Raw genomic sequence first — 21,789 nt, forward strand, 5'->3', positions numbered from 1 at the left:
TTTTTTTTTTTCTTTCTAGTACATAGTGATAGGAAATTGGCAAACACTGGGGTGTACCTGGGACCTCTCAAGAGGTGTGGGTTTGGGATTTTGTTTATTATTAAAGTAAAACTTGAGCTCAAGCTAAGGGGCAAAGATGACTTTATTTGAGACTACTGAATTAAAAGAGAGACATAGAACAAAAGACTCTGAGATTTTAAAGTGCTGAGGCGATCCAGAGGCATGGCAAGGATGAAGGGTGGAGAAGGTTGACCCACAAGCTGTGCAATGCTCAGGGAGGTTTTCCTGTGATTATATAACCTACTAAGGTAATCTGTGTTCTTCAAATTCCAATGCTGGCTTTCTCACTCTTGGATGCAGAGATGGGAACACACTTCTTGTGTTTCCACTGCCGAGTGATGATTCCCAGGGTCTTGAGAAAGACAACATTGCCTGGATGGCAAAACTCAGAAACAGCTGGGGGAAAATTTGTATACTTCTATATGAGGTCAGCAGAACTTTTAAAACAATTTTTCTCTCAATTAATTTATAAATAAAACATTCAATGACATTAGCATGAGTTGATGTCATATCAAAATGTTTGCTACAGTTGCCACACCTGGCTCTAATGTAACATATATGAGAAGAGTTAAGTGTATTTATGTTTTATAACTATATGAATATATATATATAATGATTATATATTTCATAATAAAATTTTACATTAATTATAATGCTCAATTAGATGACTATCATGTGATCATACTTTTTGTCATTTTCTATTTGGAGCAATTTAGTAAGTATGATGGAAGTTAAGAAACTCTTTGTATAAATGGATATGTGTACATGCATGAACATTGCTTTTCTCTTGCTGTAATAAAATATCATGACTAAGGGAATTTATAGAAGGAAGCATTTATTTGGGCTTATGATTCCAGAAGGATAACAGTCCCCAGTGGGAAGCATGGTAGCAAGCAGCAGGCATGGTGGTTGTAACAGGAAACTGAGAGCTTAGATCTTCAAACACAAGCACAAAGCAGAAAGGGTGAGCTAGAGGTATGATGAGGTTATATGATCTCAAAGCCCATCCACAGTGACATGCCTCCTCCAGCAAGGTTGTACACCTTAAACCTTCCAAACAACACCATCAACTGATCATTAAGTGTTCAAATAGCTGAGCCTCACATTCAAACCACTATATTATCTCACCCAAAATGGTAATCTCCCCACTCTTATAAGAATATGTACCCCAAACACGTCCCTTCAAGTATTGCTTTTTCCACCCTTGCCTGAGAGAACTGACGCTGTATTGTACACAGAACTCATAATTACCTTCCTTAAAGGGAATGCTAGGCAAGACGATACAGATGTTCCTTGGTGCCTACTAATTGTTATCTGTAGACCTTTAAGGAGACTAAGAATGGCTCTAGTAGTGAGGTCTGTGATGGGCACTACATTATTAAAAAAAATTAATCAACTTTTTAGTCCATTTACTCAGAGGTCAAGGGAATGCTCTTGAGAATGAATCTGAGGGTTTAGGATTGTGGTAGAAGGAATATAAAACTGGATCAGGCTGAGGTTATTGATATAGACCCTCTTTGTGGTGATTTGGGGTTTAAATATGGAAGTTGTCACCATTAAAAAAGAGTACCAAAGGTTTATATGATTGATAGGCTGATGTATTTCTCAAATGATATTCTACTTAGAGGGATCTGGATATGCCTGCTATACCTTGGCCTATTGTTGATGATAAGACTCTAGGATTTGGAATGTTGGAGTAGATGGACTGTGCAAAATCTATTCCTTCACTGTAATAAGGCCAAGAATACATGCCTTTCCCTACAGAAAAAGGCAAGTAGCTAACATGGAAAATATAACACAGAAAATGCTGAGGCAGGCACCAGCACATTGGAACAGCTCTGTCATTGCTCTTTTCCTTGTGTCAGATTTTAGGATTGAAGATGCTGCTGCTCAGTGGATAAATTAACTGTAATGGGCTTAATTGAGCCCCTGAGTTGCAGAGGTCAGGTGGCATCATTGAATTGTCAAAAGTAAGACAAGACTAGGTATTGGAATGGGCAGCACAGACAAAGCAACGAGTGTAAAGGTCTGACCCATAGGAACCTTTGGTACTGGCTAGAAACATGGTGCTTCTAGGAACAAAATAGATAGAAGCCTATTACGTGTTTGTTTCATCTATGGAAGCAGAAAATCTCTAGAACAAATACAAGAAAGGATAAATTGGATTTTCACAATAAGGCTTCTCTGCCTGTCAATTTCCAGCTTTGAGCCAGTTAGAAAACCTAGAACTCAGCTACCATTCTTGAAGCCTTTCTGGATGCAGAACTCAGAGGAAACTGCAACAGAGGTGTTCTGAAACATTGGATCATCTGGGCCATATGTTCCCGTTGGAGATTTTTAAGGGAGTCTTCTTCAATATTTGGATTGCAGAACAATTTGTAAGGTGAATAATTTTTTAATATGCATTATTAAAATGTTCTGAGTGAAGCTAAATGTCATCTTCATTAAAGAGAATCGCATTGTGCCCTCTACCTAGTGTAAAATAAAGTCAGATCATTACAGTCTTAAAAAAGAAGAAAGAAAACCTACAACTCCTTGAATGAAGGGAAGGCCAGGATCCCCTGAGTTAGGATTGTGTTAGCATACTGAAGAGATTTATTGTTAGTCTTTCTCCTGACCTTTTATAGAAGGACCTATGGCATTTTACTAGAGTAACTATGCATTGAGGAAAATAAACAATCAGATTTGCATAGCCTATTGGATACTTGTTTTTAATTGACATAGATTCTAGGAAAGTAGTCATAAAGGTAAGCTGCTTGATAAGGGTGGTGGATATAAAAAAAAACAGATAGTAGAGAAATATAGTTATAAATATTGGCCAATATTGAGTTGCAGAAATTATTATAATTGATATGAATTTCTGTCTTATTATGCAAAGAATATGTTTGCATGTGTATACAGATATTTGCAATTTCTTCCCTCTATGTTTTTAATCATACATTGTTGGTTAAGTGATATCATTGTAAATCTATGTTATCATATTTAAGTTGAAAGACACTAAAGACTAAGCATTCTTCAAGGGACTTTGCTAACTATTTCAAAATAGATAATGCATTTATAGTTGGCATGGGACAGTTATAGAATGTTAGGTGTAATTATGACCTGATTATTGCTTTCATTTGGAAATTAAGCTTTACTTAAGGAAATGTAGCTGTATGTCATGCTGACAAGAGATAGATTTGTAATGCCTAATTTTTGGTATCATCTGGACGGTATCTGGAGTCAACTGATTTGCAAGCTTCAGGACGTTTCTATGAGTAATTTTCTAAATCAGGGAATTTGAAACTGGAAGACCCATCCTAAATGTGTGATGCACCTTATGGTAGTAGCTCAGATGTAAGGACATGGAAGAAGGAAATTTTGCATTTCACCTGAGTGGCCTAATTCTTGCAGGTAAATTCATCTATCTTGTTGATGTGACATCACTTCCCAGTATTAGAACCTACTTCTTTGGGATTTCAAAGTAGACTCAAAGCCAGAAGCTCTGTAGGATTTCTCCAGGCTTTCAGGAACTGAGTGGGAATGCCGAGACTTCCAGCCTTGGGTATTGAACAACATCTATATTCCAGGCCTCTCTAGTATGAGGCAGCCATTATTGAACTACTAATGTATAACCCCTAAGCCACTCAAATAAATTCCTTTCTAATATATGTATTCATTTTGTATCTATTCCTTTAAAGAACCCTAAGGCATATTTGTATGCATTTTTAGATCTGATGATGAACTTCCCTTTATTCTTTGGCAGTGTAGAAGGATTGTAAGTAATGCTTTACATTCAGTGCATTTAGGTAACTCCCCTTTCAATCTACATACTCTTCTTTGCAAACAAGTTTATAAAGAGAACTGGTGCTGTTGAGTAGAGTATGGACAACCACGCTATGAAATTTCACTATTGATTTTGTTGTCTTCTTCAACAATGTATAGATTGTCCTATTTATTAGGCATTAGGATAATTGTGTCACTTAATAATTATCCAAGAAATTATCAGATTGACAAGAATTTAATTACTTTACATTTTAAATCATCCTGTGATTATAATATTCAGCATACTATTTTTCAAAAATTAGAATATATGACACGGATATTTTTAAAGAAATGAGACTTATTACTTTAGTCTGTATAAATCAAAATTTGAACACTAATCCACTAAAAATAACACTTTGCAAAATATAAATAATTGATCAAATTAATGTTCTAAACTGCCTGGATTAGCTATGCTTATTCTTTTATAATCTATGACTTACTAATAATTTGTCATATTTTGAGACATGAATCAAAACATTCACCTAAATAATGTGACAGCTATATGACTTTGTTTAATGCTATAGTAACAGTTATTCATGTGTTAACCCTAGAGAGGACTGATGTGATGCAGAGTTTAGATTCACACACATTTATTTCATTAGTAATTAAAAAAAATATTTGTTTCACTTGTGAATCTGTTAAAGGTACAACATCCAAGAGTTTCTATACACTGATTTCTGCTGTCTACCCCACACCACAGTGTGGAGGCAAAGGATTCCCTTTTAGGAGTCCCGTGTTTTCTTTGGCTGTGAAATTCTGAAGTCAGACCTGCTTCATATGACAAGTCATATTCAGGAAATGATGCCTGAGGCATATTTTCTTACGCACAGTAACAAGTTGGTTTGACTTTCAACAGTACAAGAAATTCCAGAGTTTGTGCTAGTCATATTTAATTTCACTGTAACCTTTCCCAGATACCATGGCTCTTATTTTTATATTCTCTCTTGGCTCTCTATACATGAGTAACCAATTTTTAGTTGTTTTACTATTTCATATTAACACTAGATTTGTAAGTAAGTTATAGGAAACACTAATACAAACTATAACATCAGTGTTTCAAAATCTGATTCCGTTTTTCAAGATACTTTTGGATATGTGGTTCTGATAACACGGGAGTGAATAAAAACAGAGTATGTAACTTTTAGGTAAAAACGGTAATGCTCTTCGGGAAAGTAAGATCAAAGCAGCACGCTGTATTAATATAATCCTAATTAACTCTCAAAGTTTATATTCTGAAAATTATTAAAACAACTTCTAGTGACTCGGCACTGAAACACTAGGTAAAATACTAAGTGAAAGATGTGAGGGATCAATATTCTCCTCCGGCATTTTTCCTTTGGTTGTATAATAGCATTCTTGGTGTATGCGACAAGAGCTACTGGTATTTTTGCTTTCATCTACAGGAAAATGGATATTCTGTAAAGGGTAAATCTATTAATTAGAGACCCAGACAACTCTCTTTCTTGCTAGTGTAATCGTTAAATTGATTTCTCCAGTCCATCATGTAATTGCTCCAACGATGCAATCCTGCTTTCCACTCTTGTTCTGTTTCATCAATATTTCCTGTAAAACATGGAATACATTGCATTAATCTAAAGTTTAATCTCTGTTTATATTACTTGAAAAATTATTCTAATTATAGATGACATTTTCTGCAAGTGTACAACATGGCAAAGGCTTTATTTTTCATTATGTTTTATCAACTTTTATAACTGCTGGAAAATCTTTTAATAAACTTTTATACAGTATATTAAATAATGCAACTAAAATGTGTATAAAATGAAAATGAAGTGAAAGTATAAATTGTATCGTGTCAATTTATGTTATATGTTCTTTTGTTATATTCTCAGAAGACATGCAGATATTAATTCTATTAATGAACACTTTAAGCATTACAAAAACTTATGATACAAAATATACCCACACACAGACACTAGGATATTATCTTCAGATGAAGTAATTACATATGTAAATATTTACTGATATATAAAGAGAATTTTGTAATTATCATCCCACAGAGATTTTGACATTGATTAAAATATATTTTCATTCCATATGACGCTCAGTTGTTTACACTGTTGACCATGAGAAGGCAGCTTAATATTTCATTTGTAACAGAAAGATATCTAAGAAGGTGTGGACCTTTAAGTAGTTTGTGAGTCATATGTAGTTTCATCTAATGATTATAACATTAATCATTTTTCCACATGTACATATTTATTTGTGTGAAAGAAAAAAGTAACTTTAAAAAACAGTGTCTAAGAGGATACACTACAAGCATTTAGAAAAGTGAAGAAGAAAGTAGAAGATAGGTACAAAATTTATAGTAAAATATTGATAAATATTAAATATTGAGGTATCATTTTTCAGTATATAAGGATATATCTATGAATATCTTCCATTTGTTGTTAGAATTCTAACTTAAAGAGAGAATTATAAATAATAATAAAATTTCTTCATTTTCCTGTTACAATGACAATATTTTATGATTTACATGTTGTGATATGAAAGAGCATCATATTATATTATGGAATGATGACCTTTTATGAAGAGGTATAAGCCATCCCTAGAATTCTGTGTAAAGAGTATTTGTATGTATCCCCTCTACTGATGCCCTATAGTGTTCACTAAATAGAAATGTTTGTAGGAAAATAAAGTGCTTCATTTATGACGTGAAGCACGGTAAAACGAAGAGTGTCCACCCATTGTCTTCCCTTTGTCCCTTTCAATAATATATGTCAAATAAAGAAACACTAAAAAGTGAAAAACCTACACAAACATGCAACATAAATTAAAGGAAAAAATTATAGATTTGAATATTGACCAGAGAAGTTATCAGGGCCAAGAACTATGCTAAAGTTCATTAAGAACAAGATAGAAATCATCAATATCCATAAAATTAACAGTTCTCATAATTTTTCCCAGAAAAGATCATATTGAAATATATGAAATAAAATTATTTTATAATTATCAATCATATTAAGAGGAAAGATCGACTGCAGAGTTTTAGGCATCTGTATATTATTTCTTGAATTAAAAAATACCAGTCAGAGGCAAACTTAACATTAAATATTTTCTTACTAGAGAAAAGCATATTTGGAATATTTTTAAAAAACAGAAATGAAATATATTAATATCCAAATGAAATGAAAATAGCAAAGCTAGCATGTTCTTGATAGGAATGGGCAAACAAAAGCAGCACTTCCTGGGGAATGAAATGACTGTGGGGATGTGTGTCATAATGCAAGCAGGAGAGCCTTGCATGCAGCGAAAGCTAATACATCCAGGAATCAACAACCAAGACCTGTCAGACCTCCACTTGAAATTACTAAGCAGCTGTGCTTAAGATAGAATTTAAATTCCTTAGCATGGTGCACAGGACACTTCGTCCTGGGTCCCTGGTTATCTGGCTCCCCTCTCCAGAATGCCTTTCTATTAAGATTCAGTGCAGGTGTCTTCTCTTAATAGCTTTCCCCGATCCTGGATCGTGTCTCTGCCAATTCACTGTGAGTGAGCATGCATCATTCTTATGAAGGCTTCACGGATAGCTCAGTCCTTTCCTAGGGCTAGGGAACAGAGAGCATATACTCTATAAACAGTTATCATATTAATGGATGAAAATGAAAATAAGGGAAATAATATTTTTATGCACTAGCTGGTTATAGTACCCAAAATAGTGCAAGAATTTGTTAAATGCAAACCATATAGGGATAGCAATCTACTTGAATCTACCAGTTATTTAGAAATTATTTATCTCTTTCCAACACTTAATATTTTGTGGACAATTGATGATGTGATTTTTTTGTTTTGAATGTAAGTATTTTATATACTTTGTATTAATCAATATCTTAAAATCTAATTTCCTTTTGAAAATTATTTTTAGTTTTTTAAGTTATTATTTAATTGCACTGTTCCATCATTCCTTTTGCTTCCTCCAAACACTCCCAAATGCCACTCTTTGTTAGTTTTCAAATTCATGGCCCCTTTTCTCATTCGTATTATATACATGTATTTGTATCCTGCTAGCTGCCACCCAGCTTCCTACCAAATAAAGCATCCTATGTTGTCTTTAGCAAGAATGGGATATTTTGAAAGAGTGTTTACAACATATTAATATCTTCAAATGAATAGAAAAACTTTAAACTAAATAGAAAAGAAAAATGTTTTAATTTTTATAAAATTTCAATGATTTACGATTAAATTTAATATAATGAAGTTAAAATTGTTCTTATGCAATGACAAACAACCAATAATTCTGTCTTTATTTTCCATACAATAACTGCCTAATACTAACATGCCAATGCACAGAACACTTGAATATTTGTAATAGAATTTCCATAAGTGAATTCAACTTAAGTGATAGTTTTGACCTGAGTATTTCCTAAAAGCAGAAACGTTCTTGATAAATAAGTTAGCAATTTCTATCTGATTTTTTGAAGTATATTAATGGAACATAAATATAATTTGACTTTACACAATGAATAAGCTTAATTGTTTATGCATCTTGATATATAACCTATTAATTTGCTACCTACTACTAAAACACTTAGATTAAATGTATTTATTTAATTTTTTAAATTATGTGCATTGTTTGTTGGTCTTTGTGGGGGTTTGTGCATGTGAGTGGAGTGCAAGCAGTGAATAGAAGAAGCCAGCTTCCAGTCTCCTGGAGCTGGAGTTCCAGGCAATTGTGAATTGCCCAACATGAGTGCTGAAAACTGCACAGGGTCCTCTGCAAGAACAGCACACTCTCCTAACTGCAGGGCCCTCTCTCCAGCCCTTAAACTTAAATTTCATATAATTTGGTTCTATGAGTGATTTGGCTACTTTGAAATTGCTTCAAATGACACGAACTATTTTTCTAGATATAAAACAGGAACGGCTTGCTTTATTTGTGTATGTTTGGGGCCTGTGGATGGGTTGGAGAATAAAAACAAATAATTTTGTTAGTTTATTTGATGTTTCATTGTGGTGGGGAGGGAAAAACTGATGTGGACTTTCATGGAAGACTATACAGAAATTAACTTTTTCAATTCACTTTTTGTTATCATTGTTTCTTTCCACATTTGTGTCTTATCTGAAAATAAGAGGTTCTATTTTCCATGAAGCTGATCACTATTCTTTGTTTTAGGGAGAAAAAAAGTGAGCCAATTTCAAGAGAAACTGAAATTCTTTTGAATACACAGAGGAAAGGGGGATATTTTAGACCCCTTGGGATACAGTACAACAGTACATCTAATACAATGGAAACTTATATCTGGTATTCCTGATGATAAAATTCAAAGCTTAGGTCTCCATAACTTTTGTTTCTAGCTCATAAGTGACCGCCTCATTATTGTGTCCTTACACATCCAGGAATTGGGAACCTATCTCAGGTTTTTATTTTATTTTATTATTTTATTCTCAGTTTATTTTATATTATTTAATAAGAACACTCACTAATCCCACAGATGAAGCCCCACTCTCTCAATCTCATGACTCTGGAAGGACCCTCCCCCTTCAAATCCCATCACTCTCAGAGTTAAAATTTCAATACATGAGTTCAGGATACAATATTCAACCTACAATAGGAAATGGAATATGGGAGAATTATCCCAAATTTTTCGTAGAAGTAAAGTTAGAGGAGGAATTCAAATTGACAGACAGTGACCTTTGATGTTTCAAACCAGCAGTGTGTGAACTAAAAAGCTCTGAAGCCCATCGCTGCCTTACTTCCCTAAGTTTAACAAGTTGCAAACAGTATCAGAAAAATGGTAATTCTTTATGTGGTAGGTCAAGGACGTATTAGTTTTCCTGTCAAAATTTGGGTGTTGAATGAGATGCCAGAGTGAGTCCTATTAAAATGGGATTGGGTATTGTGAAGATTCCATGTACTATGGCAGGTAGATGAAAGTTAATCATAAAGTTAACTTTGGTCTTCTTATTTTTGTTAATGATAGTAAATCCACATTTTGATAATGAAAGTATTGCAGTATTTTTCTCCATATTAGCTTTCCATAGTCTTGGCTTCAATTGCTACTCTTGCCAACTAATTGGAACTATCAGTAAATGATTCTGCAAGTGACCAAGTTATAGACAGGCTTTAAGTTAAGAAAAGCTGGCAAGAGACAAGCCAAACTAAGGCTGGGAATTCACAAGTAATAATAAGCCTCTGTGTGTCATTTATTTGGGAGCTAAGGGGCGGGCCCCCCAAAGATTAAAAATCAAACAACATAACATATTTTTCTATTAATTTTCATGTTATCATTTTAATGAAAGAATATTTCTATTACTTTTGAGATGAGTGGATTACTTCTGTCTCCTTTTGAAAATAAGTATGAGGTACTATACTATAATATTCTCTGAGAAAATACGAATGTGAAAATATTTGGCACAAACACTGAACATTTAATTTCTTGCAGATTCATGCATTAATGGCCAGGCATGGACTGAAGTATAATCTAGAAGTGAAGTGTTGGAATTTATGTGTTTAAACAAGTCTTAGGAATCATTGAATTTGAGAACATTTATTGCTGTAATGTAAACGATGGCTGAAGTGGTGCTTAGAAAGTTTATTGCTTTTCTCAGTGAAGTGGAGTAAGCATTTCTTGTTTCAAGAAAGGCTGTCAGTAGCAATTCTTTGATATTTTCTTTTGTTTATAGATCTACCTTCGGAAAAAAAACTTCATCCCAAGTCTTATAATATAGTATTTGAATCATTAAAGATAAAAACACTCACATTTTAATACCTGAAAATGTAAGGTATAGCTTGAATATATATTCTTACATTTGTAATCTTCCTGACATTACCTATTTATAAATCTCAAAGACTATAACCTAAAACTTGTTTAAATAAGACAATATTAAATCAATACATTGTCCCCAGAATGATAAAATGTATTTGTCTTAAACTTTAAAATATGTATGTAGATATATTATTAATTTCTTTGTCTCTCTCTCTTTCTGTCTCTCTGTTTGTTTCTCGTGTGTGTGTGTGTGTGTGTGTGTGTGTGTGTGTGTGTGTGTGTGTGTGAACTGGAATGGGTACATAGCTATGGCTGATAATTTGGGTATGAGTAGAAGTAGGTCATAAATTGATGTGGGAATGTCTTCCTTAATCCTTCAATCACTTCCATCATATTTATGTATATGTATATACATATATAATTCAGAATCTCTCATTGAAGTAAGAGCTTGTCACTTTAGATAGTCTGGACGGTTAGAAAATCCCCCATTTCCTGGATCTTCTTGTCTATCCCCATTACCCAGTGTGGCATTGCGAGTTACCACATTCAGCTTCTCAGACCCCTGAGCTTTGCCTTCCCTTGTTTCATAGTCTATTTGTTTTATTTCAAGTTAATTATACGTATTTCCTTTTGTGCAGGGTGATGGGGGTTTAAAGTTAGTTCTGAGAATCCAAACTCAGGTCTCCATTCTTATGCAGTGAGTACTTTACCCAATGAGTCATCTCCTAAGCCTCCTAAAAAAACATTAAATTTGAAAACATTTGGATGGATATTCAGAATACACTAGAAATTTAATATTTAAATATAAAATTATATTTCGAGATGCACTAAATCTAACCCAAAGCAAATTAGGATGTTCTACATACTTTTGCTTAAGTTATAGAGATGCCTGCTACTTTCAGACACAGCCACAGTTGAGCCAAACTGCAGTTTTGTGACAGGAATGTTTTTCATGTAGAGATTTTTGCGTCCTACTTTCAAAATTGCTGGTATTTCAACCACAGCACATCAATAATTATATTATCATAGATTCCTTGTGTTTGAACAATATCTCTGTTGCGTTGTAAGAAGCACACCGTTTACATTTACCTCCTAACTCTCTCATTATTTTTTTCTTCAAAGTAGACCCCAACTCTCTTGTTTAAGCTGATCTTTTGTAGAGCTTAGAATATGTGGTTTGTGGTATGTTCAATGGGATCTGTTTGGGTTTCTTGGCAAATTAAGTGAGTTAGCTCATTGTTACTCACATCCAGAGAACACAAGGACAGCACTGTTGCTCTGCCAAGGGACACAGAGACTCATCTCTGGATATATATTATGTCACAGAACATTTAGTCAGACTCAGAGCACAGATATATCATTAACCTCTTTCAAACAGATGAAAGACACAATTACAGGTTTGGTAACCAATGTCTGATGGTCAAAGAGCATATTAAACATCTTAACAACATCTTTGAGATGCTTATTATTTTTAAACTAACCCAAATTCTCTGAAAAAGAAATCAGCATTATTCATTTTTTTATATCTAACATAGACTTGGCAATGAGATTTATAAAATGGCCTGCCATGTAATGGCTAGTTAAAATCACTTACTGTTTTTCTTAATAAAAAGTATTCTCTATTGTAATATAAATAAAACATTTAAATTATGAACAAATACTACATGATTATTAAAGTAAAATTAAATTATGATTCCATACATTTTCAAGTTTGTTCATAAATATAAATTACTTTTCATCCAAGTCTACAATTTCTCTCTATATATTTAGAAAACGATCACTTAAATCACATTTTACATTTGATCTAGGATAAAGTAAAGACTATCTCAGGATTCAATAATCCATTTTTCCCTAATTTTGCACAACCCACAATCTATTAAGTAAGCAAATGGAAAAGGCACATACCTGTCATTTCCAAGACTTTAGGAAAAAATAGTTTCCAAAATTGGCACTGAGGAGAACGGAGCTTAGAGTTTATTCTTGGCTTCTCTGTGTTCAAGGTTAGATATTTTTGTTCAGTACTTGTGAAGACAGGCCACATTGTGCTATTGCTGTGGGTTCCACTGGGATCTCTAGATATTTAAAAAGACATTATAGTTTTTATGAAATCATTGTTGGATAAAAATATTTTTCTCTGAAATTGATAATCAATTTCAAACAATAACTAAAAAAAAATCGGTGGCCATATTTTGATGACGGCAAAAATAATTGAGCTGGGTTTTAAGATTTCAAGCATGAATGAACATCATTTTTAGTTTCTTCAACCACAATATTAATGACATCTAAAGGAATTGAAATTCAGTGCATGCATTTATGTGTAACATAAAAAATTTTAATTTTTCAAAATGTTTCTTTTTTACAACATAATAATTTTATTAATTAGTTAGGAACTTCATACAATGCACCCAGGTTAAATTCACTTCCCATTCCTTTCAGGTCTACTCCCCAACACTTATGGACTCCAAAAAGTGAAAAAAAAATACATGAAATCCAATTTGTGTTGGCAAAATAATTTTTGATCTTCAAACAAACTCAAAAAAGACAATGTTACCTTTATCCCCTTATCTTTACCTATCTCACTCTTAAGCTTTTATAGTCATATTAACAGCATTGTCTCAATCTGTATTGCCTTAAGGATATTCTGCTAATTCTTATCAGTACTCCTTGATTTGGTACTATGCATGTCCTTATTATGCAATGATCTTACTCTCCTAGGAAAGTGGCATGCCTCATTTTAAAAGCCTCTTATTTCTCCTTTGTTTTACTCTTTAAAAATTCTCTATAAGAGCCAACAAGATGTATCAGCATGTAAAGACACCTTCCACCAAATCTGATTACCTTAGTTTGATCCCTGGGACCAACATAGTTCAATTGATCCTGAAAGCTCTTCTTTGACTTACATATTGATTAGGCATGGAACACACACACATCCATGTACATATGCACATATGCATTCATGAATACATGCTCACACAAAAACACTAAATAAATAAATAAGTAAATTTGTAATAAACATTTCAATAATTCCAACTTGACTCCAGATCAAGGTTAAAGAACATGGCATAAGCATATTTCTTAATATTTTCAATTATTCTATTAATGTTATATTAATAGTAATTAATAAACATTCTATTAATATTCATTAGGAGTTAGAACTATTCTCTTTAGAATCCATCTGTGTTTCTTTAAAAATATTAGTGAGTAAGAGCAACTATGGAAGTAAAGAGCCAGTGTTGAACGCTATTCTAAAACTAGGTCTAATAATAAGAATAATAATCACACTTGAAAGGAAATCACCCAAGGAATGAGATTTTGGGTAAATTAAGGAGAAGAAATAATGAGGGGGAAATAAGCTAAGACAGAAAGATATGTAGGAAAGCCAGAATGAGTTATAGAGTTAGTATAGAAGTGAACATTGAATCTGTTACTTAGTAAAAAAAAAAAGGCAAAAGAAGAAGAAGAAGAAGAAGAAGAAGAAGAAGAAGAAGAAGAAGAAGAAGAAGAAGAAGAAGAAGAAGAAGAAGAAAAAGAAGAAAAAGAAGGAGAAAGTGGTAAACAGTGTCTTCAAAAGTAAGAGCCAAGAAGCTAGCTTAGAGTTAGGACATTAGTGTTGTTATATTTATACATGGCAACTTTAGAAAACAGGGAGATTTCACTTGAAGAAATTAACTGTTCTTCAAGGATGTGTGGACTCTTTTTGATGTGGTAATTAGAATACTATGTAAGCCTATGTAGTACATGTATTTATATAATAAAGAGGGGATTGAAATGATAGAAATAAGAAATCCATTTAATAAGAAATTCAATAAGAAACTTTCTCTTAGTTATTTTTCCTTATGCAAAATTACAGAAGAAAATTTCTAGTTGAACTTTCTACAAACAGTACAAAAGACTTCAACATTCATTTAGGATCTGCAGATGGTCATTCCATAGAAATTTGCAAGCAAAGTTAGGTAATACAAAACTTTGAGATTGAGAGGAAACACTGAAATGAAGAAAGTTTGGAGGAAAAGCTGGTGTTCATCCAAAGTAGTTATCCAGAGGCACACTGTGCCAAGAGCTTGTATTAAACAAGCACCATGGATGCACATTTCATCCCAGGCACAGCCATACTCAAGCATGAATTTAGGAGCTTTAGCAAGAAATAACTTCCCGATGGACTAGTTGATTTTATGGTGAAATTGGATGATTTAGAAAGGATTATTAATAACCAGAGTTATTTAAGCTAAACCAATATCATTCTAGAATTGATTCTTCCAGCTTGAGGGTATCATTTGAAGGAGGTCAAGAGGAAAATGTGGCCTGATCACAGATGGTGCACAGCTTGGGAGAATCATGGACTCCTTTACCTTTTTCTGCAAGCTGTAGAAACCAACAGGTCCAGCTGCTGGAGGCTGGCTGTTAAATGAGAGGAAGCACTGGTGCGATTCTGAATGGCAATTTTGTGTTACTAAACTGTTCACTTTCCCTCTAAGTCCTCTCTAATTAACTTATGGCAATGTGTTAACTGCACATCCATTCCTGGTTTATGCAATTGGCAGCTGAGATAGAACTGACTTTTTCTTGTTTTTGAAAGCAGGACACTTACAGCACCATCAGTGTTCATTAGCAGAAGCTTGTCATTTAAAATGACTTACTATGTCCCATGTTATAACTCGGAGGTAATAAATTTCCTGTGCTCATGGATGCAGAAATGGTTTTAAAAAACATGATGGAAGCAGCTATTCAAGCAATAGAACTTTTTATGCTGTAATGTGAAGAAATCTCCCAAGAATTGAAACTTGAAAAGAAATATAATTCTCTTCCTGTCTGTATCAATTAAAAACGTGTGAAATGCAGTGTATTTCCCAGACACATGATTCTGAAACAGGATGTAATTCGGATCTCACTCATGAGATGCTTCTCAACATCTTGAGTCTGCTATTTCTATAAAACATCTTCTGCCTTTGTCATGAAATAGGAATTAAACGTGAGTACATCACAAAACATTTCAAGAAGCAGTAGGCTATCCTTTATTTTATTGACAGGTCTTTTTCACTTTGAGATATACAAAATGTTCTAAAGCTCATTTATTATAATCTATCTTTTATGTAGGTGTGAAAGGTTATGAGACACAGCCCACTTAACTAAGCAAAGAGGTTATTTTTTAATCCCTTTGTACAGAAACATACCCTGCCTGTTATAATTACATGGGCAGATACTTAATAACTTCTTTATGAAATAGATTAATAAAAAAAATAACATGCATTAATTTAGGGTATCCTGGTCAGAAAGAGTGGGCAATTAGTTTCATCTTGCAGCTTTCTTGCAAAATACAGTTCTAATCTTTCGTATGTTAACAGGAGAACTAAAATATATAACTTATGGTGTACGGAAATGGATCTCAGCGAAGTGCTTGCTGCACAAACACAATACTGTCCATGGAAAGCCAGTTGTGGCGGCTCTTCTGTAACTTCCAGTGCTGAAAGGCAGGAGACAGAAGCCTGGAGCTTGCTGTCCAGAAAGTCCAGCTGAATCAGCTAACTTCAGGTTCAGTAAGAGATCTGTGTCAGAATAATGTGGAAAGTGAAAGCAGAAGATAACTAACCCACATGAGTGTGTGCATACACACACACACACACACACACACACACACACACACATGCATGTGCATCCACAAGCACATACATATACATCATACACACAAAAACCATAAGTAGCTAATTTTTAATGAAAATACTGGAATGTGCATTAAGATCTAGTAAAATGTAATCATGACCTTTATTATGAATTGAAAAGCCACTTGAAATACTTAGTTAGATATTTGGCTAATATTTGGAAGACAGAAATACCGTGAATGATGTCTTAAATATTCAAATATTTATGTCTTCATATTTCAAAGATATAAATAAGTACAGTTCTATGTTAAGAACTAGAGGGTCTATTAGAGAGTTTGAATCCATTCAATCATTCATTCAATTAATTCATTAATTCTTATCATTCACCATGTCAAATATTACTTTAATCATTGGATATTGAACAGACTAAATAAGAATTTTGACATATCTATTCTGTAAGAAATTGAGGCAATGAGATAAATAATAAAAGTGCAAGTTATTGGATATGTATTAGATAGGTATCAAATTAGATTAGGTTAGAAGGTATCTAATATAGAGATATTAGACATGTATTAGATATGACTATAAATGGAGACTGGAAGGTAGGAAAAAGGGAAATGAATCTCAGTTTTGGAATAGTAGAAGATAATGTAAACTAAATAGTGAGCTATTTATTCTAGGTTTAAACTGATATAGATATGCAAATCTGTTTATATTAAGGAGGTGTCATGTAATTCTTTGATACATTTATATACTGCATACATAACAATTTCTTCAAATACTTATCATTTATATAGTTAAAATTCTTCTAGCTACTTGAAATCCACAGTCCATAACTTTACTGTAGTTAACTTACTTTTTTTGGATTCTCACACTATATCTGATACTCTTTATACCATAAGGTATATATCATCATGTCCATGTGATAGTTTTAGTTCATAATGGGGCTAGCCATACTGATAATTAGAGACTTGGGATTGTTTGGATCAGTGGAAAAGACCAGTCATTCATTTAGAGAGCTGTGACTTCCACTCATGTGACAGCCTGATTCTTAAGGAAGGGAGTGGGCTCAGCTACAGAAGTAATGACACCACCAACCATGCATATAACAGTAAAAGGAATGCAGCAATATGGTCACCAAGCTTAAGTAAGATTCCTAGGTTGTTAGTATCCCTTGTCCAGATTTGCATAATTTATGAGTATAATGCATCTCTGAGGAAAATTTGGCCTGTTGCCATGTCTGAGTGGATTGTGTTGATTGTCTTACTGATATGGGAGCCTGAAAGTGTGCAGCATCATTATCTAGCTTGGCCCTGGGGAGTATGAGAATAGGCAAAAGTAGTCGGGTCCTAAGCATGCATGTGTTTTTCTCTAGATATTTTTAACCCTGGACGTGATGGTACCAGCTGTGTCAGGCTTCTACCTCTGTAACTCCCCCTTGAATGGGAAGCTAAAATGAACCCTTTATTCCCTGAGTTGCTTTTTGTTCAAATATTTTGTCACAACTGAAATTGAACTAACACTTTTAGACATGGGACCAAAATACATTCCCATTTATAGAAAAATGGATAAAACAAATAATTTATATACATGCAAAGGAATGTTATTTTACCATTAAAATAAAGAAAGATATGCTATAAATTGTCCAAAATGGAGGGAGGTGGAAGATACTATATTAAGTAAAATAACTCAGACACAGGAAGATACGTGTGTTATACTCTCTCTTGCTTGGGCATTCTAAAATATTGTGATATAAACATAGAGTTACCATCACTAAGGGCTGGGATGAGGTATAGAATGTCACTAGAGGAAGGTTAGAGAATAAGAATGTGGAAGAGCAAGTGTGAGCACTAAGCCTTGCTGTGCTACAGTAAGGCAAGGTAACCATTGCTCTCATAGTAGAGATGGTACTGACCTATAAGAAAGGGTTTCCAGGATTCCACATACAGTACAATGCTGAGGAGATACCATGTTGAATTCTGTCACTGACTGTACACGTGTATTGAACTATCACACTGCTCCTCTTATTACCTTTAAGTTTAAATGTCGGAATGAAAGTGTCTGTTATTTAATCATTATTTTTATGCATTTTCAAGTTATTATATTATATTCCCCAAAATGCATAACTCAAATGATAATAAATTAAAAAAAAATCAAAAATAGAAGCAAGGATTTACAAGCTATGGTCACTTGTTCATGAGTTAATTCCACATTAAATTTAAGATCCAAATGAAGATGGTTTGAATGTAGATAAATTTTAGTGATTTATCTTTATTTACTGACAGTACCTTTACATCCCAAATGATTCACACTGTATTTAATACAGCTTTTTCCGAGTAGCACAGAAGATGTGACTCACTGTGTTCATTTGAACAAGGACACTGTATTTAGAAATGCAAATTTGCACAGTATCTGTTCTCCTCAGGTCATTATTCAAGCCCTTCCATCTCACGTCCTCAGGGAGCCCTTCCCTAATAACCACACGGAAGAAGCCACCTTCATCATTTCTTATTGTTTTACCCTCTCCCCCCCTCCCTCCACTCTCTACTGTCTCTCCGCTTTCAATCCCGTCCCCCAACACTGTTTCTCCCTTTATGTCTTTTTTTCTCCCTCCCTGTCTTTCTGTTTCTCTTTTTTCTTTCTCTTCAAAGCCTAAGACACATGCAAGCCATCATTTGATTTTCTTATTTCCAGAATGAAGCTATGCCTGAATCATATGAAGGGAGGTTACTTATGAATAAAAAGCATCACAACAGTTATTTTTTAATTAACCTCTTTTAACAGTTAAAGTGTGAATGGTCTCACATGAAAACTACAAGCAGAAATGTAAATTCCCAAGATGATAATTTCTCTACCTTTAGTTCAAATAACCAAGAATTTCGTTTAAAAAAATTGAGGCTTCAGATAGTATTAAAATATGCCTCTTGTCCTCCTTATTTTCCCATGGTAATTTCAGACTTAATTAAAAATAATCAATAACAGAATGTAAAGTATGTGTCAACTTTCACCTTTACAAAGTGATGCACTGAATTTAGTGCCATCAAGGAATAATTAGAGTCTAATTGAGCAAAGTGAGCGTGAGAAAACAAGGCTTTCATTTCTCAACTAGCAGAGTTGCCAGCTAATGAAAATTTTCACACATTGTTTCTGTTATTTTGACATATTCATATAATGAACAGGCAAAACAATTTTCACATAGTAAACAAACTCATGTTCTGTCTTTACACACACGGGAAAAATAAACACATGGCATAATCCATTTCACGAGGAGAGAGTTCTGTTAGTTTCCTGGAGCTGGACCTGAGTCAAAAAACAACTAAAGGAGGAAAGACTTATTTGATTTCATGTTTTTGGAGGGTTCACCTTATGACCAACTGGCTTCATTGTGTTGAGACTGTGCAATGGTAGAACACCACTGTGTTGGAACAAGGCAGAGTACATGATGCTGGGTATCTTGAATCAAAAAAGAGTATGGACCAATCACAAGGTATAATCACCCAAAACATGTCAACTGGACTATTTCTCAAGTGCATCTCCTTACTATTTCTTTGTTGCATTCACTTTCCACAAATGCAGTTACTTGTCAAGTTATGAATGGACTAATTGACAGATGAACTCAGAATCCTCCTGATCCAATCCCAACCTGAAAGCCCAACAGTAGACAAACTGTAACTTTATGGAGACATTTCTGGTCTAAACTATTACATGAGTGAAATAGAAAAAGATAAACCACAGAAAAGAAGAAGTAAAAATAGGATTTCCTCTAAGACCATCTACTGTGCTTCAATTTGCATAAACAAAACTCCTTAGGTTTAATTCATTCATCAAGTGTACTTTAAATTCTTTCTAAAAGAATTTTTTCTTAATGTGATGTATTTACAAGTTTGAACAAGTTTTATCATTGATTGCATATAATTAATGGTTCTAAAATCTTTACAATACTTAAAATCTGTCAAAAATGGCTTTTCTCAATTTAATGAATTATTACATTTATTCAAAATAATGCTAAACTAAAAAATGTTTAACACTGCCAGGCACTGGTGGCACACGCCTTTAATCCCAGCACTTGGGAGGCAGAGCCAGGCGGATCTCTGTGAGTTAGAGGCCAGCCTGGGCTACCAAGTGAGTCCCAGGAAAGGCGCAAAGCTACACAGAGAAACCCTGTCTTGAAAAAAAATGTTTAACACTACTAAATCTTTTTAGCACAATTGTAAAATTAACCCATGAATGAATCATTTATAAAATAACCAATTTTACAACTTAATATTAAAGCATCTCGAAAGATTCAAATATTTGTTTAATTTTCATACATACACATGTATACCAAGAATTAGCTTGTTCATACTTCACAGCAACATGCTGTGAACCAAATGTCACAAGTCTGAAGCCTGGAAAGACCTAGATCAAGGCAGTGGCAGATACACTGCCCTTCAAGGTTCATATTCATTTTCCTGCTCTTTCTCCCAAGGTAGATAAGGAGGGGCACTGGTTTTTCTCCAGCACAAGGAAATCAATTCCATTCCTGAGAATTTGCCCTACACTGCCTAGCACTATTCCATGGGCAGTTGGAATCTGACACATGAGTTTAAGAGGTGGAAAAAAAACCTTCAGTGGATAGTAAGTAAAAAACACAATTACACACTATCTTAAACATTTAGAGATGTGCCTATTCTGAATTTGAGTATTAGACACAAAAATATAAAATATTGTGTGTACTTTAATTAATAATTTAATAACAGATTAATGAAGTACAATGTTACAATGGCCTTTAAAATCAACAAAAATTATGTTTTGAGTTTCAGAGTAAATCACATCTTACTTATTTTTGTATGCTCAGTGCCCATCACATGCCTAGGCACATAATATCAATCTACCAAAGGCTTTTTGCCATGAGAACTGAGTAAATCAGTTACAAAACTTTGGCTATATTTTTAGTACATTCAGCATCATTCATAAAATATAAAGTATTTTTAGAAAATGGAAAGGAAATACCTCTTTATTGTTGGTGTTTGAGGAATGTGTTAGAAATGTTACTATTCTAAAATTAATAAAAATAATATGGAGTCTTCAAATAATGTATTGATATCTGCATTATTTATGTGATACAATACATTGTGTCCTATGTCATATGTGTGTTTTGATCCACTCTTTCAAAAAAAAATGTTAATGGCATTTGTTTGCTTATTTATTCATTTATGTATTGGTGTGTGTCATGGCACAGTGTGTGGATATCAAAGAGTAGCTCATTGGAGTCGTGTATTTCCTTCCATAGCTTTGGTCTAGGGATGAAACTCATTCTGGTAAATTGTCTTCAGGTGCCTTTCTTGTCTAAGCCACATTTCAAGTTCTTAACCTTGGTTTTAAATGGAAACTATAGTTCAGTTTTCCAATGCCCAATTACATCCACCATCCTAGCTCACTATAATTTAGAGCAGGATTAATGACTGGAAATATTTCCTTCCTGGTGTAAGAACGGCAAGATGATTAGTAATAAAACAATAACCAGAGTGCATAGTAATGCACTGGGTCATGGGAATTTTGGCAAGTGAAAAACTGGCAGAATAAATTGTAGCTCATAGAAATATGAACATCAAGCTCTGTTA

The 21,789-nt window shown here is 33.7% G+C and overlaps 1 protein-coding gene across 2 annotated transcripts in view; it reads right to left on the reverse strand.

Annotated features, from left to right (window-relative positions):
* Positions 1-897: 897 nt before the first annotated feature.
* Bche (butyrylcholinesterase) overlaps positions 898-21,789 on the reverse strand; it is a 68,518-nt gene continuing 47,626 nt past the window's right edge. For both annotated transcript variants that reach the window (XM_036190522.1, XM_036190521.1), the window contains 2 exons: positions 12,495-12,661; positions 898-5,427 (listed from right to left, as the gene is read on the reverse strand). In XM_036190522.1, coding sequence (XP_036046415.1) covers positions 5,303-5,427; positions 12,495-12,661 — 292 coding nt within the window. In that variant the 3' untranslated portion in view covers positions 898-5,302. The remainder of the gene's footprint in view (positions 5,428-12,494; positions 12,662-21,789) is intronic.

This window comes from Onychomys torridus, chromosome 6, assembly GCF_903995425.1.
Source record: "Onychomys torridus chromosome 6, mOncTor1.1, whole genome shotgun sequence".
Lineage (NCBI taxonomy): Eukaryota > Metazoa > Chordata > Mammalia > Rodentia > Cricetidae > Onychomys > Onychomys torridus.